Raw genomic sequence first — 17,111 nt, forward strand, 5'->3', positions numbered from 1 at the left:
GGAAAGCGGACGATATCTTAGTGTCAGTTTCCGTTCGTGGGATCTGTATGAGTACCCAATGTTGCAGAGCACGACCAAGCATTCGTGGGCCGTCAAAACGGCGACTCAGCTGGAGAAGCCGCGGTACGTTATCTTTGCGCTGCAGACCGGCCGCAAGAATATCATGTCTCAAAATGTTAGCGTATTCGATGACTGTAACTTGACCAATGTGAAACTTTATCTAAACTCCGAATTTTATCCGTACGATGACATGAATCTAGATTTTGGTAAAAATCGATACGCCGTTCTTTTCGATATGTATGCGCATTTTCGTAAAGCTTATTACGGATACGACAGCTTCGATACGCTTTGCAGCGTGTATACATTCCTAACGGAAGGACCTTTTGTTGTCATCGATTGCTCGCGACAAAACGAATCTGTCAAGAGCGCCACCGTGGATGTGCGAATAGAATTTGATTGTAAAGAGAATGTACCGGCAAATACTACAGCCTATTGTCTCATCTTGCATGATCGCGTAATCGAATACTGCCCGCTGTCTAATGTAGTGCGCAAAATCATGTGAATTGCGATATCAGCAGATATTGCGATATAAGCAGATATTACAATATAAGAGACACTGATGTACCGCGATAAGATACAGATTGCTTCGTCGTTTCGTCATGATCGTACCGACGTTTGTCGATCTGCAAGGATTCACCGTCGGGATGAAATTTGTCGTAAAGGAGGTGGCGGTTCTGAGAAACGGGACCGTTTTGGCCCATTATATTTTTACATGTCCCATGCCATGGAGTCTCCTCACGAAATCCGACAGATCATGCGCTTCCTGGTTGATTGCGAATCACCGTGGACTACGATGGGAGGACGGAAACGTGCCCTACAGCATGGCGAAACATCTAATTACATCGGCCGTACTTGGAGAGGGCAACGAGACGTCGACTCTTGTGTACGTCAAGGGATGCCAGAAACGAGAATGGCTGGTGGATCTGCTTGAGAATAAAGCGAGAAAACATCTAAAAATTGAGACTTTGGATGCAGATTACGAAGATATCGAATCTTTAAATAATCTAGATGTTACTAATACTATAAGATGCGAAAAACATGTTAAGAATTGCGCATTACAAAATGTATTAAAAATATTTAACTGGTGGTCGCGACACCAGAAAAAATTATAATTTTTTTTAAATAAACTATATATGTATATATAAACGTTTTATTTCCTTTTCCTACATACTTTGTAGTATAATATAGATGTTTTAGCTGTTTTTAGCTGTTTTTTAGTTGTTTTTAGTTGTTTGATGGCTGTTTTTAGCTGTTTTTAGTTGTTTAAAAGAAGTTTGATAGCGGTTCAATAGCGGTTATACAGATCGCAGTTATACAGATAACTGTTTTAATTGTTTCATAGCTGTTCAAGAGCTGTTTGATAGCTGTTTTTTAGCTGTTTCCTAGCGGTTCAATAGCTGTTTTAGTTGTTTGATAGCTGTTCAAGAGCTGTTTGATAGCTGTTTCATAGCGGTTCAATAGCTGTTTTAGTTGTTTGATAGCTGTTTTTAGCTGTTTTATAGCGGTTCAATAGCTGTTTGATAGCTGTTTTAGTTGTTTGATAGCTGTTCAAGAGCTGTTTGATAGCTGTTTTAGTTGTTTGATAGCTGTTCAATAGCTGTTTGATGGCTGTTTTTAGCTGTTTAAAAGAAGTTTGATAGCGGTTCAATAGCGGTTATACAGATCGCAGTTATACAGATCGCAGTTATACTGATAGCTGTTTTTAGCTGTTTAATAGCTGTTCAATAGCAGTATTACAGATTAAACCATTAAAAGTTAATGGTGCGATATCGTTTTCGAGAATATGTCTTGCGGTGACTTCATCGCACACGTGCAGGTATTCGCGCAAACGGGGGTCGGGGGCGAGCGAGAGAAACCGCGAGCGAGAACACGCGAGGGAAAGAGAACGCGAACGGGGGAAAGATAACGGGGGCCAGGAGCGAGAAACCGCGCGCGAAGGAGAGATAACGCGAACGTGTCATGTGACGTCACGCGGACTCCGCGGCGCGGCGAAACGCGGGTCCTCTCGCCCCGCGGCGCCCGAAAACGCGTACGCTCCGCGGCGCGGCGAAAACGCGGATCCCCCCTCGCCCCGCGGCGCGGCGGAAACGCGGTCGCCCCGCGGCGCCGGAAAACACGGCGCGGCGAAAACGCGGTTCCCCCTTCCCCTCCCCCGCGACGCCTGAAAAACGCGGTTACCCCTCCCCCTTCCCCGCGGCGCCCAAGAACGCGGTTCCCCCTCCCTCTCCCCCGCGACGCCGAAACATGCGGGTCCCCCTTCCCTCACCCCGCGGCGGCCGAAGACGCGGTACTCCCCCCCTCACCCCGCGGCGGCCGAAGACGCGGTACTCCCCCCCCTTGCGGTACCCCCCCCCCCGCCCCTCACCCCCTCTCAGATCCCCGGAGTGGAATCCTTATTGTATACCTACTAAAAATCCTGTAGTAAGAACTCTATTACGTAAAAATTATGTATTATATACAATTTTAATGATTAAAGCGGATTTAATCCGATTCACATAGCTACTTTCCCCAATTTAAATGGATTAAGCGCAGATACGATTAAAACCGATTTAGTAGAATTCAGATGAATCCGGAAATATCGCATTAAATCCGATTCCGGTGTTGTATTAAAATTTCACGATTGATGCGAATTCAATATGATTCATGTGGTCTATTTACCCGATTAAAATGGATTAGGATTAATACGATTGAAACCGATTCAGTCGGATTCAGATAAATCCAGAAATATCGCATTAAATCCGATTTCGGTGTGGTATTAAAATTTTATGATTGATGCGGATTCAATACGATTCATGTGGTCACTTTATTTACCTGATTAAAATGGATTGGCATTAACACGATTGAAATCTATTCAGTCGGATTCAGATAAATCCGGAAATATCGCATTAAATCCGATTTCGGTGTTGTATTAAAATTTTACGATTGATGCGGATTCAACACGATTCATGTGCTCACTTTATTCATCCGATTAAAATAGATGTGCATTAATACGATTGAAACTGATAACGACGGATTCAGATCAATCCGGAAATGCCGAATTAATAACGATTCCGATTGATTTGTTATTAGAACCGATTCACTTCCAATCGGGCATCCGATTAACCGGATTGAAAATGCATTCATTCCGATTCAATTTCCCCAAATTTAATACGGAACCAATCGGATTTAATCGGTCATTTTCAGCAGAGTTATTCCTTATTAAAATAGGCCAAGCCTATTGCGTCCACTGCGTAGATCGTGATTTGTTTTCTATACTTATATGTTAATGGATAGGTTAGACCTATCGCGCAGATCGTGACTTATTTTCTATACTTATATGTTAATGGTTAGGTTAAACCTATCGCGCAGATCGTGACTTATCGTTGGTGGTAATCTTACTGTCGGTAATTCATACTAAGGAAGGACCGGAAATAAGTTGGCGCTGCAAGTTCATATTTTTTAATTTACTATAGCTCAAACGATTGCTCCCTAATTGCTTCCTCAGAATCGACGATTGCTCCCCTTTTAAGATTATTATTTTTTGAGATATTTAATAAAAACGAAAAATTTCTAATTTTTATTGAAAAACATATTTATAATAACTCTATGCAACTTTATAGGGCATAGAACGATTGCTCTTTCATTGCTCCTTATTGATCCATCATAATTTTAATGATTTATTGCATTTTTATTGAAAAAATAACAAATTAATCATTTCAGTATCGGCCGCCTATTGTAACTATGGCTCGGCAGCGCATGCGCATGCTACCATAACTATGCGCACGCGCATGCTACCATAACTATGCGCACGCGCGATGGTATCTGTTAGAGCTTTTACGGATACCATAGCGCATGCGCGTATGGCTTCTGCTTTCTGCTCATGACTCCTGCAATTTTATGTGCTTCCATCTTAACTATTTCTTGCTTTGCTCTATTGGGATTTTTAATCGCTCCATTCGTATAATTAATTTTGTATGATATTTTAGCAGAGAACTGTTTATTTTCTTGGAAAAATACATTTCTCACAGTCTTCTGCAAGTATATCCAACATAAAACGATTGCTCCTTAATTGCCCATCTGTCAGCATTGTGCATGAGCCCTTATTGACGTTAGGCTTAGTTTCCACGCGTCGCGTCATCTGTCGTTAAAGCCTCTTGCACAATGGCAGGCAACAGGCAATAGGAACAGGGAATAGAAATCAGAAATCATGTATAAATGCAAAATAAACAGTGACACAATCAATAGACACAGAGTTTCAGTCACGTTGGAAATTCTGTGCCTATTGCCTGTTGCCAACCAATCATAGCATTCGAACTTTTTAGGTTGTAATTAACGATTTTTTTAGTTATTTCCTGTTCCTATTGCCTGTTGTCTGGCATTGTGGAAGGGGCTTAACCAATCTAAACAACCCATTACAAATAATGTAATAAAATAAGATGTTTTGATTGGTCGCGTTAGGCCCGGTCTACAATGGATGTCGGAAGTCGGAGTCGTAAGAAATTGACCAATCACAATCTATTATTCTCCTTGCGGTCGAAAAATAATGAATGGTCAATTGATCGGTCAATTTCTTACGACTCCGACTTCCGACATCCATTGTAGACCGGGCCTTATCCGTCGCGACCAATCAAAACATCCCATTTTGATCCCGTCACAAGTAATGTAATAAAATAGGATGTGTTGATTGGCTAACTTGTGATGATGCGACGCGTGACGCGCTCAGTGAAAACTCGGCCTTAGTGCCCATCTACAATGACTACAATAGGTGTTTTAAGCTCTAAGGGTGCCTCCCCATGCAAGACGGAATCGCGGAAAACGGAATCTCAGAATCATTCTGATTGGTTAATCTCATAAGGCTATTGGTTAGCCTCATGGGACTAACCAATCAGAATGATTCCGAGATTTCGTTTTCCGCGATTCCGTCTTGCATGGGGAGGCACCCTAAGCCTTAAGAAATTGTTCAATCACAATTGAATTTAAGGAGAATAAATTGACTGTGATTGGTCAATTTCTTAGGGCTTAGGGCTTAAAACACCCTATTGTAGATGGGCACTTAAGCCTTGTGTCCACATTGTTAGAACTGCGTCCGAGTTTTGGTTTAAGCCAATCAACTTGCAGCTCTTACAGAAAAGCAGCAGTTTCATTGGCTTAAACCGAAACCGAACGCAGTTCTAGCATCGTGGACCAAGGTTTTAAGCTATATCCACACAAACTTGCATGAGCCCATAAACATAAGCATAAGAGAATTGATTGGTCTATATGTATGTGCATAATGAAATAGATTAATCCGTTTTTTTTATGCTTACGTATTATGCGTTATGCAAAAGTCTGTGTTTCTCGCTTTAAGGCCATTGCACGTAACAAAGTTTTAATTTTAATCGTAAGGCCGTAAGAAAATAAGACCAATCACACTCAATTATTCTTCAAGCGCGAGGAGAATAATCGACTGTGATTGGTCTATTAATTGTTTACAACCTTACGATGATGACTAAAACTTTGTTACGTGCAAGGGCCTTTAAGAACGTTGCGGACGTTAAGTGAAACGCACTCATAAAAAATTTTGATTGGTTGATACCGTTCAGGCGTAAACATAATGCAAAACACAAAGCAATAAATTTTCAACCTATCGGAAGCCGTGTATCAATGCATTCTGTTCCTATTCCCTATTTCTATTGCTTGTATTGTGTTGCGCCCTTAACAGTTCAATATTATTGATATATGAAATTGATTAACATAAGTAATTTATTAACACAGAATAGACGAACAGAAAAATAGTGCTAAGGAACGGTGATGAAGCTTCATTTAACATTCTATACATATGTTAATATTAAACCGTTCCCTGTCCCCTATTTTTTTTATTGCGCAGCCCTTTACGCGTTGTTTGTTGCCGTCCTTGAACAGGATCAGACATGTTTTAACACGTTACGCGCGTGTCCTTTGTCTGGATTATATTTTGGAGTTTCTATTTTTCCTTATAGAAAGACTGCTGCACACACTATATAACAATCTCATTCTCTAAACAAAAAAGAAAATCTGGCAGGATAGACTAAAGTGTTAAGGCTTTCACACATAAAATTCCTTAACAATGTAAAGCATACGCTTAAGATATCAATCTCATTCGAGTTTGTAATCTACGGATTACACAATACTCGATTGGAATTGGTCATAACGCGACGCGCGACGCGTATAGTGGAAACGCAGCATAATAGAGCGTAGAGTTAAGCCCCTTGCACAATGCCAGGCAACAGGCAATAGGAACAGAAAATAACAAAAAAATCGTTAATTACAACCTAAAAAGTTCGAATGTTATAATTGATTGGCAACACCCCAGTAAAACAGGTACGTCGCATCTGCGTCGAATCTACGTAATACGTGGATGGAGATTCATCCGCGAGTTATCCACGTAGATTCAACGTTTCTTTTTTATCGTCAAAATCGAAGAACCTTATTCGCGTGGATTCAACGTTTCTTTTCTATCGCTAAAATCGAAGTACCTTATCCACGTAGATTCAACGTTTCTTTTCCATCGTCAAAATCAAAGTACCTTATCCGCGTAGATTCAACGTTTCTTTTCCATCGCCAAAATCGAAGTACCTTATCCGCGTGGATTCAACGTTTCTTTTCCATCGATAAAATCAAAGTATCTTATCCGCGTAATATCAATGTAGATTTTGCGTAGATATTTCCACTGTTTTACTGACAGATAATTTATCAATCTCAGGAGACATTGATGTTGTCAATCGCAATTAATATAGCTAAATGGAACGTTTTAATGAATAATTTATAATTAATCAAGCTGATCCATCGACTATATGTTTTGCAACTATATGGTTAAAGGTTAAAGGATATTTATCTAATGAGGCCCTTGTAAGGATTTGATAAGAATGTTTTAACTTTATAAATATACTTTTTTCATAAATATATTTACGAACACAAAATTTTATAATGAGCCGGCACTGCATGGTTTTGGATATTCACCCGACATTAAGAAATAATATCATATATCCAATTAAAAATTTTATTACTTTTTTTAAACTAAATTTGTTTCTTAAGATGATTTTTGAAAAATTATATATTTGCGCTGGTTATGACATATGTAGACTATATATAACACTTACATCAAATTAAGAAGTAGTCTACCACGTAAGGCAGTTAGCTCACGATCCAGAGGTCCCGAGTTCGAATCCCACCAAGGTAAGTGTGTTTTTCTAAGTTTTACAAATACGAGAAAATATTTATAATCATAGACTGCATCTTAAGAAACAAATTCAAATTTAGTTATAAATTAGTAATAAAATTTCAATAAAAATAATTTTTTTTATGCCGGGTAAATATCAAAAATCAGTGTCCTCTAGTATTAAGAGGTTTTTTTTGAGTGAGTAATTCAGTACTAACAATAATAAGCACCAGTAATCCAGTAATTTATTACTGTGTATTTTTAGTACTTTTTTCTGTAAGGGACGTGAAACTTTCACGTAAATTCCATGTCAAATCGATGATCTCATCCACGTGGATCCGACTACCGTTTTTAAGCGGATGATCCACTCGATTGTCTACGTGAATTCTACGTCGCTGGTCCACATGAAAGAAACGTGGAATATACGTTCCTGTTTTACTGGGGCAGGCAATAGGCACAGAATTTCCAACGTGACGGAAACTCTGTGTCTATTGCCTGTGTCACTGTTTATTATTCTGCATTTATACATGATTTCTAATTTCAATGCCCTGTTCCTATTGCCCGTTGCCTGGCATTGTGCAAAGGGCTTAAGACCATAAGCGAAATGGCTGAATTTTATTTCCTACAGTCTACTCAATCATAAATAAAAGATAATTTGTGCATGTATAGTCTCATTTTAACATAATTATAATATGAAAAGGTAAATTATTTAAAACAGCACTTTATCACTGTTTCTTATTTTGTTTATTAATAGTAGCAAATATATCGTCATTATAAATATTAATATAACATGAATATTTTGTTCGCGCGCGCGTGCGTGCGTGCGTGCGTGCGTGCGTGCGTGCGTGCGTGCGTGCGTGCGTGCGTGCGTGCGTGCGTGCGTGCGTGCGTGCGTGCGTGCGTGCGTGCGTGCGTGCGTGCGTGCGTGCGTGCGTGCGTGCGTGCGTGCGTGCGTGCGTGCGTGCGTGCGTGCGTGCGTGCGTGCGTGCGTGCGTGCGTGCGTGCGTGCGTGCGTGCGTGCGTGCGTGCGTGCGTGCGTGCGTGCGTGCGTGCGTGCGTGCGTGCGTGCGTGCGTGCGTGCGTGCGTGCGTGCGTGCGTGCGTGCGTGCGTGCGTGCGTGCGTGCGTGCGTGCGTGCGTGCGTGCGTGCGTGCGTGCGTGCGTGCGTGCGTGCGTGCGTGCGTGCGTGCGTGCGTGCGTGCGTGCGTGCGTGCGTGCGTGCGTGCGTGCGTGCGTGCGTGCGTGCGTGCGTGCGTGCGTGCGTGCGTGCGTGCGTGCGTGCGTGCGTGCGTGCGTGCGTGCGTGCGTGCGTGCGTGCGTGCGTGCGTGCGTGCGTGCGTGCGTGCGTGCGTGCGTGCGTGCGTGCGTGCGTGCGTGCGTGCGTGCGTGCGTGCGTGCGTGCGTGCGTGCGTGCGTGCGTGCGTGCGTGCGTGCGTGCGTGCGTGCGTGCGTGCGTGCGTGCGTGCGTGCGTGCGTGCGTGCGTGCGTGCGTGCGTGCGTGCGTGCGTGCGTGCGTGCGTGCGTGCGTGCGTGCGTGCGTGCGTGCGTGCGTGCGTGCGTGCGTGCGTGCGTGCGTGCGTGCGTGCGTGCGTGCGTGCGTGCGTGCGTGCGTGCGTGCGTGCGTGCGTGCGTGCGTGCGTGCGTGCGTGCGTGCGTGCGTGTGTGTGTGTACAATAGCACTGTTTATCTAGTTTTTGCAATTTCTTTATTATATACAAACATGCAAACATACACACACATACACTCACACACATACCGTGCGCCGCTGCTTATACATTGTAATTGTTAACTACATGTCCAATAAACTATATGTATATATATTATATTATATATTCCATTTTAAACAAAATGTATTTTTTTAGTCATCACCATCAAAAGTAAATAACTATAAAGATATTTTTGTAGATGTTCCACATCTTACAGATACAGCAATTTTTTATGCATGCAACTATTGCTGATGGATATTTAATGTTATCTTTGGTCAACGTAGTAAGAAAAATTATTAAAATTAGTTAAAATAATACATAAAGTAATAACGATATTCTAATCGCCGGTAAATTTACAATATTTTTTGGTTCTTTACAGAGATCATTAATTTCAGTCCATTTGTTGGTGAGTGACCTAACGTATGCAACATAATGTCCTATACCATTGATAATAATAGGTGGTATAAACCGGATTACGCCACACAAAATATAATTTTTGTCTTGTACTTGTATTGTAGTTGGAATATCATTTAAATTAGTGTTCGGAAAAGTCTTATCAGAGAAACGAATCGATGATTCATAAAAATGTTCGATATTTAACATAAGTAATCACAAATTTGGATAATTTTTCTAGCGGAGTTTTTATGACAGCTCTGACAGTAGATAATTTTTGCGCGTATGAACTCATCTACACTCTCATTCAAATGTTGCATACTTTTTTCCCAGACTATTTTCGCGCCTAAATTTAAAACCGGTATATTCCGCGAATTAACTGCACAACATTGAGAATTTTGACACATTATTGTTTCAGTATTTACATCGTATGTTCTCATTAGTTTACTAAATAAATCGCTAACATTTCCTTCACAAGTTATATTGTTGCTAGCAGACGGATATAATGAATTTAACAAGATTGCTCGTAATTTGTAAAACGACGCTGTAGCTCCGTGTTCAATATAATTACTTACACATGTAAAAAAACAAATAGTTTCTTTTCCTATTTGTGAAGTAACAAAATTCTTAAAGTTTTTAGAGTTACAACAAGCAGCATATACAATTTCAGTAATTGAATCAAACGGACAAGTGTTAAAAAGATAAACTTTTTTATTATTAATCATACGTGGAGGTAATCTGTTGCCATTTATAATAAAATCTTTTTTAAACTTTTTTTGAGCAGGTTTTAGGTGGATTACTTTTATGTTAGGACATGGAGTAACATATATTCCACGTTTGTTAAATAAATTTTTATTATTTTCCAAATTTTCATTTACTTTAATTATTATCGGTTCGATTACTTTTTTTTCAACATCCAACACAATGGAAAAAGTGTTTTCTGAATTTTGTATAATTGGATAATCCTCCATACTTTTCGGAGTTGAATGAACAAAATCTTTTGAATTAACAACTTCCATTAATTGATTACACTCATCAGTATCAAAATCATTAGTACAAAAATTATCCTCTTCATTTCCATTAGATAAGTCACATGTATCATTCACTACTTTATTTTTCCAATTTTCTTTTGTTTGTAAAATTAATTGTTCCTCCTTCCGTAACTTTTCCTCATGTTTTTGATTAATAATAAATTTGTTTTTCTTTAATGCATCATAAGCTGCTCTTGCTTCGATAACTTTGGTATTAATTGACCTTACGTGTTTTATAAAAAATTTATCAAATCGGTACGGTTGACGTTCTTCTAAGACATTTTCTTTGACAAATCGAAAATAATTTTCGGATCGAGCAGACGTTGCAACAGTATTTTTGGAATTAAAACAGTTTAACATAACATTAGTCCACGATGGAAATTGTTTAAATAAACGTTTCAAATCATTGGTAATTTCTGGAAAATAATACATGTTTATATCATTAAAATTAATTGACATATTTGAATTTTGTTTTAAATGCGTTTGCTCTACAATTTGATCAATATAAACCGAAAGATTATCCGCGTTGTAGTTATAATTATGATCTACTGTCTCAACAGAAAATTCATTAATTTCATCGTTACAAGAAATGTGTTCTGTACAATTATTGCCATTTTCACAAACAGTAGACTGTCTTATTTGTTTATAATCTATGGAATCATCAAATTTGAAAGTTTCTATTCTTTTCAAAATCCACTGAATATCTGCATGACATTTACTCTCGTTTTGACAGACAATCAGAACTGATTTCATATATTTGTCTAAGTCTTGAAACATTTCAATTGTAGTCATAAATCCTATACATCGTAAGTAAAAATCTTTTACTGCTGGTTTTGCACGAGATAAACATTTCAGTCTAGCAACACAATGTATCAGATGAGCAACATCAATACGAATAAATGGCCGTAGTACAGATTCAGTTTTTCCAATTAAAAAATCGTAACAATTTGACAAATACTTTTTATAAAAAATTCCATTAGTTGCTAAAGTAATCGCATTTTGAAGTGTAATTGACATATCAGTGACTATTTCTAAAGGAACATGTGCGCCAGATGAAATCCATTCTCGTAACCAGAATTCAACTATTCGAGTGTCTTGCCGTTCTGAGAGAAGTTGACCACATGGTACTATGATCTTTCCAACGTGAGTAATTATTTGATATAAAAAAATGTGATTACTTGAATTATTTTCTGAACGTGTTATTTTACGGACAACGCTCCCTGTCGCGTCAAGAGAAACAGCTGAGCCAAGTTTTATCATGTCATTATAAATGTCAATTTGTTCCGGTGTCCAATACATAAAAAAAAATTTATCAAAGCCAGTTTGTTTAATAGCACGACTAAATTCAACATCACTTTTTAAATGTTCAAGCAATTTTCATACAGTATCTTTAACACCGAATTCTTCATTTTTAGCTTCAAAACGAACTCTATTAATAACATTGTTATTTGGTACCAAAGGACCAATTTGATCGCCATATTTATGATATTTTTTAATTAATTCACTTCTAAATACATCGGCTTTTTTGTGTTTTAAATGCTTTTTAAACGACGTTTTTCGAATCCCAGACACATATCTTTTTTTGAAGTGTACTAAATCTTCAGTATTTAAGGTAACGAATTCGAGCGATACATTATCATCATTGGTAAACTGAAATGATCCTTGCCCATAAATTTGAGCTTTACAATTGCGATCACTGCAAAATCCATTAATTTTTACAATATAATCTGTAGCATTATAACAGTTCGTTGGTATTACTTTGTGATTTTTGAAAGAATACGCACATGGCAATTTTTCTTGTAAAAAAATTAATTCAGACAAAATATGTGTCCATCCGTTCTTCAAAGAATAATAAATTTGTCCCCTATTATTGACTTTTTCTTCTGGCTTAATATTTAACCATTGTTCTTTCGATAAAACAATTTTAAATTGATTTTTTTAATCATTACATGGATGTTGCGTATTCCACTCCAAACTGTTGAAACTGCTATCACTATAATTACACAAGTCAGAAATATCAATGTTATCAGTTTCATTTAGAATTATACTTTCTTCCCTGAAGTTATTGAAATTATTAAAACTAATCACATTTTTCATCTTTTTATATGTTTCGAAAACGTTATGCCGATTCTGATGGACATAAAAATATAAATTATAAGGTTTCATTCGATTGTCCCATGTTGCGCATATGTCTCTCCAAACTGAATTAAATTTAGATTTCAATTTACCGGTTTGAGTGTCACAAATTTCAAACTGTATTAAAGTTTCTATAATTTTAAAATTAGATATTGCAGCACAAAGACCCATTATTATAAAGAAAATTATAGAAAACGTCTTGCACTGTGATATGAAATTTGCAGTGATCGTCTTTTTTTTTACTATATTTTCAAAATATCGCGAATAGAAGCTATACCAAAATGTGAACACCATAACTTAATTGTCAGAATGATGTACATTATTATTATATTATTAAATTAATCTCAATATAACCTGTATCGTCAACCGTGCCAAAGTGATAAATTTCTTACTTTGCTAAGTATCGATTGCGACTCGGCTCAGGACTATCCAGATCCATTATGAGCGCCATGAACGCATGTAGCGTCAACGTGACCAGAGGCATCCTGAAACAGCCAATGAGTTGAACTTAATTACGTTCTACTTTAAAAGAGAAAAAAGAAGATCCATCGCACGAGGAACTAACCATAAGATCGCAGTGAGAGCGACAATCAGCGAACTGACGCACACTACGAGAAATATGAACAGAATGATGAGTGTGCTTAATAGGCCCTTGGCACCGCAGTTCCATAGCCTATTTAAATGTCTGGTCATGCCTTTGCCGATGAATCCTAAAAAGATATTGTTAACGTATTGGTATTGCATTACTAATATTCATAGTCTGATACTCTAATTATATTTTTGTTAAAATATAAACATGATAAAAAAAGATCTTACCTGTCTGGTTCAGTTTTAAAGTGCGTTCTACTTTTACTGATATGCCTCCAGAGTGCTATTAGTCGGGAACAAAGAGTAGGCATTTGCGAAGACTTTCTCGAAAACAATGTCCCATTTCGTTGACTCAATTCCAAGTCGGGGGTAAACGATTGCACCAGCAGTAGAGCGCGGAAAGACACTGGACTACACCACGGGACAGCTATACCCAACAGGAACATCGCATTCCAAGTCCAACACCACGTTCTGCCGATGTAATTTATTCAGCACCAGATCGGCCACCTTTATCACAAAATCATTAAAGTACCGAACATGAAAATGCATAATAATAGTTTGATCGATTGCGATACCTTGTCGTAGTTGTGTGTACAATCTCTCTTTCAACCAAAAAAACAGGCTGGCTAGGATCAGCGCGAGGCGTCGTGATAGAAGTCGGAGTATTGCTCAGTACGGTTGGAATGATTTCGAATTGGCCTTGAAAATTACGTCTTATTATCCAGTTCTTCGGTAGCCAGATTTGCGTCGGCCATTGGAAAGTCCTCGTCGGAGTTTTCACTTTCCGCAGTTTTTTCAGGAGAACAGGCTCTCTCTGAAACAGACAAATCCAGGTTTCTAACAAGTTCCAAGATGATAGAATTCAAAGATCGGGCGGTAGATACCTCTTTCATGAAAGTTAAATCACAATTGAGGAAATACACAGTCTGCGTGAGATTCTGATGGCTGCAGAGCGCGAGAGCTTCTTCATGCGTACTCGTACTCCATTCGCACTCCTCGATGAAATTCTCCTCGGCCATGCGCATGCAATCGCTCATCCATGGCTGTATCCGCGACAGAATCGGATGCTCGCTCTCGATACGATGTCGCAGAGATTCTTTGGTTTGCGATAGCATCCGTTGCACGTTCTCCACCGCTCGGCTTAGACGTCAGGAAGTACACAGTCTGCGTGAGATTCTGATGGCTGCAGAGCGCGAGAGCTTCTTCATAGGCGCTCCATTCGCACTCCTTGATGAAATTCTCCTCGGCCATGCGCATGCGATCGCTCATCCACGGCTGTATCCGCGACAGAATCGGATGCTCGCTCTCGATACGATGTCGCAGAGATTCTTTGGTTTGCGATAGCTTCCGTTGCACGTTCTCCACCGCTCGGCTTAGACGTCAGGAAGTACACAGTCTGCGTGAGATTCTGATGGCTGTAGAACGCGAGAGCTTCTTCATAGGCGCTCCATTCGCACTCCTCGATGAAATTCTCCTCGGCCTCGTGCGATCGCGCATCCACGGCTGTATCCGCGACAGAATCAGATGCTCGCTCTCGATACGATGTCGCAGAGATTCTTTGGTTTGCGATAGCTTCCGTTGCACGTTCTCCACCGCTCGGTTTAGACGTCACATAAAGGCTGGGTTCCACTTATCGCTCACAACGCGACGCGAGCATCATTTCGTCCTTGTTTAACATTTGACAAACAACAAGGATGAAATGATTCCACGAGCGTTGCGAGCGATAAGTGAAACGCACCCGAAGGATATTCTACCATAGAAGTCGTAGTCGTGAGTTGTAAGAAATAGATCAATCACAGATTGAATATTCTCCTCAACTTCGAATGTGATTGGTCAATTTCTTACAACTCACGACTACGACTTCTATGCAGAATAACCTTAAAAGCGCGCGGAGGACGCAAACTGCTCACCGAGAAGTCGCAACAGCCCCGTTAACAATGTTTTAAGGGATTGCGAGACACTTGGGAGCAATGGAAAACTAGTCTGTAGCCTTTGACGTTACAATGAAAAACCTAAGTCGCCAGGGCGAGATCTGTGAGCAACGCGACCCGCATCCATCTCGGTCGAGCTGCAGGAGACCGCTCAATTGCCATCGGTGCTAAAAAATTTACTTAATTTGTAAAGATCTTGAAATGTCAGAAATCATGATCGCTATTATATATTGTTGTAGTTGATGTAGACGTCAAAACTTTAATAACCTATTTTGACGTAATCTCAATTGATTTAAATGTAAACTAACATTTTACTTTGCGAATAAATATTATTATATATATTCAGATTATTATAGAAATTGCACAGCAGAAACGTTTAAATAGTTAAGATCCTACACATAAAATAATTTCAAATTATAAAACAGAAAATAATTGAAAATTATAAAGCATGCAATAGTTTTAAACAATATATACCATATTGTAGTCATTGTAGATGGGCATTAAGGCCGAGTTTTCACTGAGCGCGTCACGCGTCGCGTCATCACAAGTTAGCCAATCAACACATCCCATTTTATTACATTACTTGTGACGGGATCAAAATGGGATGTTTTGATTGGTCGCGACGGATAAGGCCCGGTCTACAATGGATGTCGGAAGTCGGAGTCGTAAGAAATTGACCAATCAATTGACCATTCATTATTTTTCGACCGCAAGGAGAATAATAGATTGTGATTGGTCAATTTCTTACGACTCCGACTTCCGACATCCATTGTAGACCGGGCCTAACGCGACCAATCAAAACATCTTATTTTATTACATTATTTGTAATGGGATGTTTAGATTGGTTAAGCCCCTTCCACAATCCCAGACAACAGGCAATAGGAACAGGAAATAACTAAAAAAATCGTTAATTACAACCTAAAAAGTTCGAATGCTATGATTGGTTGGCAACAGGCAATAGGCACAGAATTTCCAACTTGACTGAAACTCTGTGTCTATTGATTGTGTCACTGTTTATTTTGCATTTATACATGATTTCTGATTTCTATTCCCTGTTCCTATTGCCTGTTGCCTGGCATTGTGCAAGAGGCTTTAACGACAGATGACGCGACGCGTGAAAACTAAGCCTAACGTCAATAAGGGCTCATGCACAATGCTGACAGATGGGCAATTAAGGAGCAATTGTTTTATGTTGGACATACTTGCAGAAGATTGTGAGAAATGTAGTTTTCCAAGAAAATAAACAGTTCTCTGCTAAAATATCATACAAAATTAATTATACGAATGGAGCGATTAAAAATCCCAATAGAGCGAAGCAAGAAATAGTTAAGATGGAAGCACATAAAATTGCAGGAGCCATGAGCAGAAAGCAGAAGCCATACGCGCATGCGCTATGGTATCCGTAAAAGCTCTAACAGATACCATCGCGCGTGCGCATAGTTATGGTAGCATGCGCGTGCGCATAGTTATGGTAGCATGCGCATGCGCTGCCGAGCCATAGTTACAATAGGCGGCCGATACTGAAATGAATAATTTGTTATTTTTTCAATAAAAATGCAATAAATCATTAAAATTATGATGGATCAATAAGGAGCAATGAAAGAGCAATCGTTCTATGCCCTATAAAGTTGCATAGAGTTATTATAAATATGTTTTTTAATAAAAATTAGAAATTTTTCGTTTTTATTAAATATCTCAAAAAATAATAATCTTAAAAGGGGAGCAATCGTCGATTCTGAGGGAGCAATTAGGGAGCAATCGTTTGAGCTATAGTAAATTAAAAAATATGAACTTGCAGCGCCAACTTATTTTCGGTTAAGGAAAGTGGTAACTTATTTGGTGGTAGTCCTACTGTCGGTAATTCATACTAAAGAAAGTGGTAATTTATTTGGTGGTAATCCTACTGTCGGTAATTCATACTAAGGAAAGTGGTAACTTATTTGGTGGTAATCCTACTGTCGGTAATTCATACTAAGGAAAGTGGTAACTTATTTGGTGGTAATCCTACTGTCGGTAATTCATACTAAAGAAAGTGGTAACTTATTTGGTGGTAATCCTACTGTCGGTAGAAAGTTTCAAATTTTTCGGGTGTACGAGGGGGTGGATGTAAC

The 17,111-nt window shown here is 39.2% G+C and overlaps 1 protein-coding gene across 2 annotated transcripts; it reads right to left on the reverse strand.

The window, feature by feature from the left end:
• Nucleotides 1-11,190: 11,190 nt before the first annotated feature.
• Nucleotides 11,191-15,110, reverse strand: LOC143895402 (uncharacterized). Of its 2 annotated transcripts, XR_013256323.1 has the most exons (6): nucleotides 14,980-15,110; nucleotides 13,954-14,735; nucleotides 13,645-13,883; nucleotides 13,298-13,576; nucleotides 13,047-13,191; nucleotides 11,191-12,966 (listed from the first exon to the last, which is right to left on the reverse strand). XR_013256323.1 is itself a non-coding variant. In XM_077402473.1 (5 exons), the coding sequence occupies exons 1-3, from the start codon at nucleotides 14,182-14,184 to the stop codon at nucleotides 13,558-13,560; spliced, it is 489 nt and encodes a 162-aa protein (XP_077258599.1). In that variant the 5' UTR covers nucleotides 14,185-14,818; the 3' UTR covers nucleotides 11,191-12,966; nucleotides 13,047-13,191; nucleotides 13,298-13,557. The 2 variants fall into 2 exon arrangements, 1 of the variants encoding a protein (XP_077258599.1); XM_077402473.1 differs by lacking the exon at nucleotides 14,980-15,110 and having other exon boundaries at nucleotides 13,954-14,818.
• Nucleotides 15,111-17,111: the final 2,001 nt, after the last annotated feature.

Source organism: Temnothorax americanus, unplaced genomic scaffold, assembly GCF_048541705.1.
Source record: "Temnothorax americanus isolate GAGA-0224 unplaced genomic scaffold, ASM4854170v1 Scaffold158, whole genome shotgun sequence".
Classification (NCBI taxonomy): Eukaryota; Metazoa; Arthropoda; class Insecta; order Hymenoptera; family Formicidae; genus Temnothorax; species Temnothorax americanus.

Excerpts from the sequence above, each read along its gene's own strand:
- LOC143895402 (XM_077402473.1), bottom strand. The coding sequence starts at position 14,184 with ATGCTATCGCAAACCAAAGAATCTCTGCGACATCGTATCGAGAGCGAG. Across the intron at positions 13,884-13,953 it reads ATTTAACTTTCATGAAAGAG|AGAGAGCCTGTTCTCCTGAA; the intron begins GTATCTACCGCC and ends TGTCTGTTTCAG.